The sequence below is a fragment of the Papaver somniferum genome, chromosome 5 (genome assembly GCF_003573695.1).
Source record: "Papaver somniferum cultivar HN1 chromosome 5, ASM357369v1, whole genome shotgun sequence".
Lineage (NCBI taxonomy): Eukaryota > Viridiplantae > Streptophyta > Magnoliopsida > Ranunculales > Papaveraceae > Papaver > Papaver somniferum.
Window position 1 is genome coordinate 189,660,569 of NC_039362.1, and position 10,431 is coordinate 189,670,999.

At 38.1% G+C, this 10,431-nt stretch overlaps 2 protein-coding genes and 1 pseudogene across 3 annotated transcripts in view; 2 read left to right on the top strand and 1 right to left on the bottom strand.

The window, feature by feature from the left end:
* LOC113280359 (extensin-2-like) overlaps nt 1-302 on the top strand; it is a gene marked incomplete at its 5' end in the record, with an annotated part of 2,004 nt that extends 1,702 nt beyond the window's left edge. Inside the window, one exon of the mRNA XM_026528996.1 lies at nt 97-302. Coding sequence (XP_026384781.1) covers nt 97-302 — 206 coding nt within the window. The remainder of the gene's footprint in view (nt 1-96) is intronic.
* The window catches only part of LOC113280360, a 9,502-nt pseudogene extending 4,148 nt beyond the window's left edge, over nt 1-5,354 (bottom strand).
* A 1,082-nt stretch (nt 5,355-6,436) lies between these two features.
* On the top strand, nt 6,437-9,852 carry LOC113284028 (2,3-dimethylmalate lyase-like). 2 transcript variants are annotated; one of them, XM_026533417.1, is made up of 8 exons: nt 6,437-6,852; nt 6,931-7,142; nt 7,466-7,747; nt 8,212-8,334; nt 8,484-8,634; nt 8,852-9,066; nt 9,374-9,410; nt 9,516-9,852. In XM_026533417.1, the coding sequence occupies exons 1-8, from the start codon at nt 6,498-6,500 to the stop codon at nt 9,632-9,634; spliced, it is 1,494 nt and encodes a 497-aa protein (XP_026389202.1). In that variant the 5' UTR covers nt 6,437-6,497; the 3' UTR covers nt 9,635-9,852. The 2 variants fall into 2 exon arrangements, with proteins under 2 accessions (XP_026389202.1, XP_026389203.1); XM_026533418.1 differs by having other exon boundaries at nt 8,969-9,066.
* Nucleotides 9,853-10,431: the final 579 nt, after the last annotated feature.

The window sequence follows — 10,431 nt, forward strand, 5'->3', positions numbered from 1 at the left end:
TCAAGTCTCCACCACCACCATACGTCTACCCATCTCCACCACCACCAGTCAAGTCACCACCACCACCATACGTCTACTCATCTCCACCACCACCAGTCAAGTCACCACCACCACCATACGTCTACTCATCTCCACCCCCACCTTCACCATCACCTCCTCCACCATACGTCTACTCATCTCCACCCCCACCTTCACCATCACCTCCTCCACCATACGTCTACTCATCTCCTCCTCCACCAGTGAAATCTCCTCCACCTCCAGCTTACATCTACTCATCCCCACCACCTCCAGTCTACTACTAATTTGGCTGAGAAGTTGTGGTACTTTTCTTTTTCAATGTAAGTACCGATACTACTCGATTCCAACCCACATCACTATATTTATTGCCACTTTAAACTTTACTGTTAGTATCAACATTCTGACAGCATACATTCTATTCTAATATTGCAGGTTATCATCAGTTCACTAGTGCAACAATAAGCAAAGTCACATCCATGAAGCTCATGGTTATCATGCCTCAAGCTTTAGGTTTACATGCTCTGAATACAAATCTTCAAGTATCGGAACAAATGTTTTCCCCTACCTCTTTAATGACCTTCTTACACATTTTATTATTGGTTTATTCAAGAAGTAAGCCGAAAGAAGAGAAAATATTATGATGGAAGCTTCAGTTTGTGACTGATTGTTCTATAGTTTCATTTGTTCTAGTTTTCGTTTTCCAATTGTATTTCAATATCTTGTATTGCATTTGTCTGTGCTTTAAGCACCTACATGTTTCAAATAAATCATCGTTCTTTATTATTTAAAGTCTCTCTTTAAATTACAAGTTACTGACTATAACTAACCCATACTCCGGACAATGACAATACTACCTTTGAATTCTTTCTAATCTACAACTAACTGTCCGAAGCCTAACGAATAAAGTTGTTACTCAAATCTGGCACCAATCCATGCTGACAAATGAAGCAAAATGACACCCCCAAAAGATAAAGCAACAAACCATATGCAAGATCATATTCGGATACCAACCTACTTTTATTCATTAACATAATAGATCAAACAAAAACATAATCCAATAATTTATAAGACACTGTAATTGATTCTCAAATGCAACATCTCCACGATGAAGTAAAAATGCATAATCACATTACCGAGCATCTTGGAAAAATTCAGTATAAGCAAAGAATATGCACACACCTTGTTCATTTGGCACCGATTTTTCCATGTCATTGATCCACTTCCAACGCAGAGCCATTATAATTTGATGTCATGGCTGCTGATATGCGAGACAAATAAGCATTTTCCAAAGAAAACGTGCCATGGAAAATTTTAAAACAATGAAGATGGACTTACTAGTTTCGGGTTAGCTTGTGCAATATCTGACAGATTTGAATCATTTGATCCATAAGGATCCCTTGGCTCATTGCTAGTTGCTTCTAGAACCTGTAAAGTAATATGAGAAAGAAATATAGCACCTTTTATCCATAAACCTTGAAACACTTGAACCGGTTGCCACTAAACATCTTTGAAACTAACTATAATTCATATAATACCAAGGTCATGACATGGTTTACCATAGCATCAGGTTCAAGAATCAACAACACTATAAAGAAAGTTTTACAAAACAAAAGCAAAAACCCAATGACGGAAAAGTAATCTATAACCATTTTTTCTACTCCATGAACTTTGATCTTACTGCATAACAGGGAACAGTGATCACAGGTCAAGGTTTGCCAACTACAATTAAAAAGTGATTATTTCTTATATCATGGATGACTATAACTATCTGCTATTCTGTTCCACCGTCTCCGAAGCTGTACACCTACAAGTAAGTAACTTATTATACTAAAGACTAAAGGAAGGTGACACTACTACCTATGGACGGTATACAAAATGTTCAATCCCCTAAATAAATTATTTTCGGCAGCTTATATAAATTCCACCACCACAAGGTCCACAACTTCAAACTTTCATAAAACCACAAACAAAGAATCCCTCACCTCCATTAAATTCAGAAGATTCCAATATTTCAAGAAAATTCCAAGAAAAATACACTCTAAAAAAAATATAAGTAAGCAATTAGTTAATAAATATAGTAGCAATGCCCAAATAGAGGGTGGAATCATCTTCAGAAAAGAAGAACTTTCAGGAAAAGCAAAAGAGGGTCATATTTTATAGAAGTACCTGACTGATCCTGCGAAGCTTGAATGAATGGGAGTACTTGAAATCACTCTAAACCCCGGGTAGGTTTTTTTCTTTGTTTTTGAGGAAGCATTATACATAATAAAGAGCATCAAGAATCATACATCACAAGCTATTCAAAAGTGTGCTTTTATAGAGCATATCAGATGTAACTAACAACCGAAAAAACATATGAGACAAAGGGGAATAAATACATGGAACCATCAGCAAAGTTGGAATAATATCAACTATCTAAATAGGAAAACAGAAGACACGTTAATCTAACATCCACAATGAGAACTGAAAAAGATAAACTGAACCTTGGTAATGCATTACCCTGATTTGAAGGATTCAGCTGCGGAACATTCACTTGCTTCTTCCTTGACACACAGAAGAACGTCGGGAGTAACTTTGGACGTTGGTAGCCATCTTCCTTCTGAGTTTTTGGGTGAGGATTCCTTGATTCATGAACCCTTAGGTTGAGAGACCCCGGTTTGAAGGATTATGTTACAAAACGTGCACTTGCCGCTTCTTTTTATGTTCTTTGATAAGGGACATTGGCCTTTGGTAGCCATCTTCCTTCTGGATTTTGGGGGGAGGATTCCTTGATTCAGGTTTCCAGGTAACACTGGTGAGAGACTGACCCAATAAATCTGCAATATCCGCTGCCATTGAAGAATACTTCTCCACGTAAGGGAACATCTCCTGCTTGAACTGATATGCCAGCCATAGATACATAGACAAAACTTGATGTCTGGTCTCGAGGTCTAATAACTCTGCATCATTTCGAGCAGAACACTTGGGCATTCCCATTGCTATACTAACCTTACGGTTTTGGCTATATGTTGAAGCAAAACTCAGCAGATGGTGCATTGCTTTTGGATCTCTAATATTAACTGGGGCGAAGCAAAAGTTAAAACGGTCTTCAAGAGATAATCCTTGAACCTTCTCCAACATGTTCGCAACCTTCTTGATATGATCATGCCGGCACAAGAAGTAAGAACCATGAAGACGGCAATTCTCACCAAACTTATCCAATAGCTGGCAGAAAGTCATATCTGGGAGCTTCCCTGCAAATAACTCAACCTGCTCGAAGAAAGGAAACAGACCCACTTTCTTAACTTCATCAAAAGGTTGTTTTAAACACTCAATTAGGTACTGCAAATCATCCAAATGCAAGGTAGTTGTGAGTCCATCTGGATATCGGCTTCCTCTTCTGCCAGCTCTTCCAGCAATTTGCTTCACCTGTGTTGCTGGAACAGGTACAACTTTGTCACCATTATACTTTGAGAGACTATAGAATACAACCCTTCTAATATTTAAGTTCAACCCCATTCCCACCGCATCACTTGCAACCAGAACATCATACTCATTATCTTGATCATTGAACAAAGTAGCTTGCTGACGCCTAGTCTCTGGCGGCAATGCACCATAAATGACGCAACACCGATGTTTCGTAAACTTCTCAATCGCCATTTTTACCTCAAATATCTCTCTCCTTGAGAATGCAACGACACAATCTCCTGATTTAACATTCCGAAGATCCCCTAGAAGGGTTTTGCCTTCCACCACAAGAGGCTTGAATCTTTCATAATGATTTTCAACCAACTCATCCCCAGTTTCTGCACATACTTTTCGAACAATTTTCAGAACACTTGGGTCGCCACAAAGATGAACCTCAACAGCCATTACGCCAAGTAATGCTCGAGTCCACGCATAACCTCTACATGGATCAGCCAACATCTGTATCTCGTCTATAACAGCCACATCATACAGTTCCTCTGTAGAAACCATCTCCATAGTACACGAAGCGTGATTTGAAAATGGAACATGCTTCTTTTCCTGCCCAGTGCGCAGACTACAATAAACCCCAAGGGCATTCACCTTGTCGAAGACTTCCATGGCTAAGAGTCTTAGAGGACTACAATAAATACCTTTCTCGGCCTCCATAAACCTCTGCAAGGCATTGTAAGTTTTACCACTGTTAGTCGGCCCGCAATGGTAAATGATTTTTCGTTTCATCGCTCTAGTAAATGGAAACCAGGTGTGAGGCTTTGTTAAATCTGCAGAATCAAGAATTCCCTGAAACCTTTTGATCTCATCCGGAAACTCTTCTAAACAAAATTCGACGAAAATGGGGAAAAGAAACCTCTCAGACTCTTCACATGGACCCAATGATATAAGACTTAGCCACATCACCACTACATTTATTCTTAAAGAAAGTTTGAAACTTTCGAACAGCAGTCGGGAAAAATGACAATCCAATGTAAATTGCAAGAGCTTGGTTAGACGCCCATCCTGATTTAACAAAGACTTAGAAAAGGAATTTGGTGAATATCTTCCACACTTAACCTGCATTCAGACGTATTGGTTGACTGCTGTCCACGGTGTTGCATGTTGAAACGTTTCTGCTGATTGTTGAACTGGTATTGTGGATTTTGATTACTGAAGTGATTCTGTGAACCACGGTTTTGCTGGTGCATCTTGGAACTGGATTTGAACTGTGGTGCGAGTCTGGAGACAGCTACATTGACAGCCGGTTGTTGGATGGAGGACAACTGCTGTTCTATTCTCATATCAAAGGTGAGAAGATGGGAGTAGAAAGTTTCCATATCCATGTCATCTTTTGTACTCAGAGCCGTGACAATGGGATCATAGGATTGATTCAAACCATTACTTATTGACTGCATTTTTTCATCATTGGATACATCATATCCAGTTGCTGCAAGCTGTTCAAATAGATTTTTAGCATCAGTTAAATATGTTTTGAGGGACTTGTTACCTTTGTTCATAGAATGGAGTTGTTTCTTGAGACTCATCATGTGAGCTCGTGTTTTTGGAGCAAAGTAGCTTTCTAGTTTCTCCCATACGGCTTTGGCAGTATCCAGACCACGTACATGACACAGAACCTCCGGGGTGAGTGTTGAATTGAGCCAACCAACAATGAGAGAGTCCTGTGCTTCATATTCTGTATAGAGGGGATTTATTTCATCTGAATCAGGGAGAGTTTTAGGAGGGATTGCTTTGCTTCCATCTATAAAACCAGTTAAACCATATCCTTTTAATATTGGTTTGAATTGGGTTTTCCATAGAGAGTGATTTGTTTCTGTAAGTTTTAGGGTGACTAGGTGATGAATCTGGATATTTCTCATGCTGTTTGTTGTGGATGCCATTGTTGTTTTCTTCTGTTTTTTTTTATGTTTCTTTGCGGAAGTGTGTGTTGGATCGACTCGTGATACCAACTTAGAAAAGGAATTTGGTGAATATCTTCCACACTTAACCTGTGGAGATATGCTTCTTATTTATATTAGGAAAGATAATAGATTTGTTACAGATTTAGAATATATCCTAACAAACATAAGAAGAATTCAAATCTGTTTAAAGTCCTAGTTTGTAGCCTATGGACTAGAGTTGTTGAGAGTCTTTGGGAAGACTTGATGCTTATCTTAGACACGTACTAACACAAAGCAATTGAAAATCTCATCTATATCATCCCACTCAGATGTCGTTCGCTTCATTCTGTTCAGTATCTCGAAGTTCTTCGTATAATTTTACTGGATCACGTAAAGCTACAATCTCTGAACAACTACTTTCAATCGCTGTTGAATCAGGAACAATACCATTGACATCATTTCCGTTAACCTCTGTAGAATATGATTTCCAACGGGTAACTTCAAAATCCCTACAAATCTTATTCTGTAACCCTAATTTTAAATTTCCATGTAACGGGTAATCAATATCAATAAAAACCGAACCTTTTAGAGAATTTGAGCACTCTCCTCCTCGCTCTCTTGTACAATGGAATGAACGATTCAATAAAGAAAACCTAGCATTTTTTCTGAATGAATGGATTCTATACAGAGATGTTACTGCAGTCCCTCTCGCCATTTACAAAATAAACTAACCAAAATCAAAATTCAAATATATAAGATTGAACACATCGATACCTGAAAATGAAAGAAAGTAGTAATCTTTTCTTCATCAGAGAATGATTAGCGTTTTCCCTCCAAAATAAAAAACCCCTAAAACCCTAAACCCAGGTAGGTTGTTCTCTGCAGCTGATGAACTGAGATGGTGGGTTTCAGAGGGTAGACTGTGTAAAAATCCAATACCCACTCTTTTTGGTTTTTGTCCATGTCAAAAGGGAGTAACTAGTAATAATTAAATAAGAAAATGGGTAATTTATCAAATTAGGTAACTCTTAAAGGAGGTAAACTGAAAGATAAATATCAGGACTTTCATTTTGGAAGCACACTGAGAGTTCTTCTAGGCTTCACTCTCAGAGACAAACAAAATTCATTGATTGATTCAATAAAATGAAGCTTTCCGGGATCAATCATGAATCAATAATTTCATCTTCCTTCTCAAAACCCCACAAAACCCATACACTATCTTCTTCATTCTCATCAGCTAAAGTTACAAATTTCAAAACTTTGCCATCTTTCCAGAAACTATCCACCCATTCACATCAGTCTGTAAAGAAAGTTTTCATCTTTAATCCAAAATCTTCTATTGGAGGAGAAACCAGCAAGTCTGGCACTTCAAAAACTCCTGCGCAATTACTTAGAAATCTTTTGGAATCACCGGGGGTTCATCAAGGTCCTGCTTGTTATGATGGTCTTAGTGCAAAATTAGTTGAAAAGGCGGGTTTTGATTTCTGTTTCACTAGTGGTAAGCTAAATAGTCGACCCCTATTTCTTGAATTTTTATGAATTTTAGTTGTACTGATATGATTTGTGTGTATTTCAGGATTTTCAATTTCAGCTGCTAGATTGGGGTTACCAGATGTTGGTCTAATTTCATATGGAGAAATGGTTGATCAAGGTCGTCAAATTACTGAAGCTGTATCAATACCTGTAATTGGTGATGGAGACAATGGGTATGGAAATGGAATGAATGTCAAAAGAACTGTTAAAGGGTTCATTAAAGCTGGTTTTGCTGGAATTATTATTGAAGATCAGGTTCATTTTCATATTACTTTACTTTACTGAACTTATCATCATTGCTTTAGATTGCGCTTGACGGACAAATGAATTGTTATCGAGCATCAATGTGTATAGATTACGTGTTAGGGCCACACTACATAGTACACAGATGAACATGTCGTCTATCTTTTGTATTTAAGCTGCGCAAACGGCTATGTTCCTCCATTTGTGTACATACGCGTTGGTTGTAATAGAAGATGCCTTCTGTAAACTGATTTTTCATTGGGTTTTCTGTGTTTAGCTTGATTGTTATTACTTTGGGTGGTCATGATGTTTAGCGTCTTGTTTTCTTTGAAAAGGTATCTCCAAAAGCTTGTGGTCATACCCAAGGTAGAAAGGTGGTTTCGAGGGAGGAGGCAGTGATGCGGATAAAAGCAGCTATTGATGCGAGGAGGGAGAGTGGTTCGGACATTGTTATTGTAGCACGGACTGATTCACGTCAAGCTGTGTCTTTTGAGGAAGCGTTATGGAGATCACGAGCTTTTGCGGATGCTGGAGCTGACGTTCTTTTTGTTGATGCACTTGCTTCGAGGGAAGAAATGAGGGGTTTCTGTGAGGTCTATCCTCTAGTACCAAAGATGGTATATTCTTTTCCTATATAGAGTTCGACTGAAACTATGTTACTGTTCTTCGTCTCTCGTCGTGCACATTTTCATTTGCTACAAAATCTCATTCCTTGCATCTCACAACAATGTATTGGTTTCATAATCCGTTTGATCTAGGACTAGATTGTATATATCATATCTACGAACATGCCATTTATTCCAGTTCAATAAAAGAAAGAGTACAATCTTGTTTTTACCTAACATTTTGATTTGTTAGACACTCTGAAGTAGTATATGACACTAATGAATCTATATCGAGATGGTCCGTAATCTGGAGAAATATTGTCACCTGAATATGATATTTTTCTGTCTATACTTCCTTCCATCAAGAAATGTGAAGTTGCATTATGTGTGTGACCATGCTTAAAAGATTATTACTGTAGAAAAATTTGCTTCTCTCTATTATGGTAATGAATATCTTTTGTATGCATTTTATGTAGGCCAATATGCTTGAAGGAGGCGGGAAAACTCCAATATTAAACCCCACCGAGCTTGAACAAATGGGATTCAAAATTGTGGCCTATCCATTGTCCTTGATTGGGGTCTCTGTTCGAGCGATGCAGGTGACTGTCTTGTTACTTTCCATACTTCGAATATGTACTGCATAAATTATTATGCATTGATTTTGGGAAACTCGCTTATCACTCCATAATCGATTACCTAAATGAACAATTATTTCAAGCAAGAAATTTAAGCAAAATCATATTGGCAGGACGCTTTAACTGCTATTAAAGGTGGTCGCCTTCCTCCCCCTGGAAGCTTGCCATCTTTTGAAGAACTCAAGGAAACCTTAGGGTTCAATGCATACTACGAGGAAGAGAAAGTGTATGCTACCCGCGACAGTCAATCATTTTCGCAGAGAGGTTGGTAATAACTAGACCCCCAAATTTTTTAATCTTGAGGTGTCCAAATGTTACTGATATTTTTGTGTAATGAACAATAAATCATGAAATGATTTAGCCCAGTCTCTTCGTAAGTTAGTTGCTTTGATCATTCATCAACTTTTCTGAGTTCAGATTACAAAGGCCTAGTTCGAAGTTGAGCCCTAAGTTTTATGTCCTATTCTTTATTACTCACCAGCAAGCATCGACATATACGGTAACCAGGAGAGAACAAAAGATGCTAATGAAGAAAGAGATCAAAGTGAACAAGATAATGTTGTTGAAGTGGTAACACCTGAAGTGTACTATGGTGCAGATGGCTCAAAAGGTCGTTTCTCCGGGATCTGGTCCCGCCAATTAAGAGTCAAGGTCACTGGAAAGGATGGATCTGAGAAACTCGAAATCCGAATTCCTGTAAGTTCTTTTTACTCATAAATCATGAGGTATAGAAAGGTTATCTTGCTTGTAGCAGGTTTTCCATAAAATATTGCTGCACATTTTTCTTTATGGATCCTATGTGGTCATAATCAACCAATTATGACGGGGTTGGAAATGTTACAGAATGTTCCATGACAAGTACTCTGGCTTCTCGAACATATATACTGCGTTTTTTTGTTTTTTCTTCTTTTTCTTGCTTCCGGTTCGCCCATATTGATGCATTAGGTACAGATAGCTGTGTACACGTTTACTAATGATAGTTGTTTGTTCATACTTGAAACAGGCTGGATTCTTAGACGGAATAACTAATGTAGTTCCAGGTACTATTTCTTTTCCGCCAAAATGTGATTAAGAGAACAATATTCTTTTTTAGCTTGAGAAGACACGGCTTTAACCAACTTATTTTGTTTTCTTTCCCTATGCAGCTTTGGGTGGTGTAAATATTAAATCGCTATTGGATGATGCAGCAGGAGAACCAGGAGGGAAGAAATTGTTGGACTTCAATGACACCATGGGTGACAGAATCCAGGTCTTTCTAGAGTAACTTCCAAACACACTGAAGAATTCACCGTACCCTGATATACTGGAATTGGAAGAAAACAAATACTGTAGGATACATGAATCAGTGGCAGTTTTAACATATAAAATGTGATTCCATATGTTACAAATCATTTACTTTCTCAATCGGAACTCTGTATCAGATGTCATAAGAAAATGAAGTTTTGTCATGTGGGAGGTGGTGGTGAATCCTTTCCATGATCCATCCCTCTGAGCTTACACTACTAGCAAGCACACGGGCCAATATTCAGGGGCTTCGGGCTTGAGCTAAGCTAACTGCTTCCTCCGTGGACCATCTAGGATGGATGGTGTGAATCTAGGATAATTCTTAACAAATTCCCTAAAAACAATGTCATATCTAGGAAATTTCAACCCTTAAATGGTGAATGGTGGGTGCTACACGAAAGTGAGTGTTCTAAAAATTTACTCAAAAACAAAAGAGGGTAAAATAGAGGTTTTCACTATTATTGTTATTTTTATTTTATTTTTATAGACGAAGGGCTACTGATTTGCCTCAACAACTGACGATCGCCAAATCGGAGGAGTAGATAAAACATAGAAGATGAGGTAACTTTGGCCCAATGAGCCAAGTACAAGCTACATCATTATGTGTATGGGGTTGAAAAGTAAACTTACAAGGAACAAATTCAAAACTATGATAGGAAATATCTTTAAAAAGGGCATCCGTTCTTCGTTATTATCGAAATTTCATGCTGGAAATTGACTGATCAGTTCCTTCATGTCACTTTCGATTATTATATGGGTAAGCTTCAGCTCCACAAC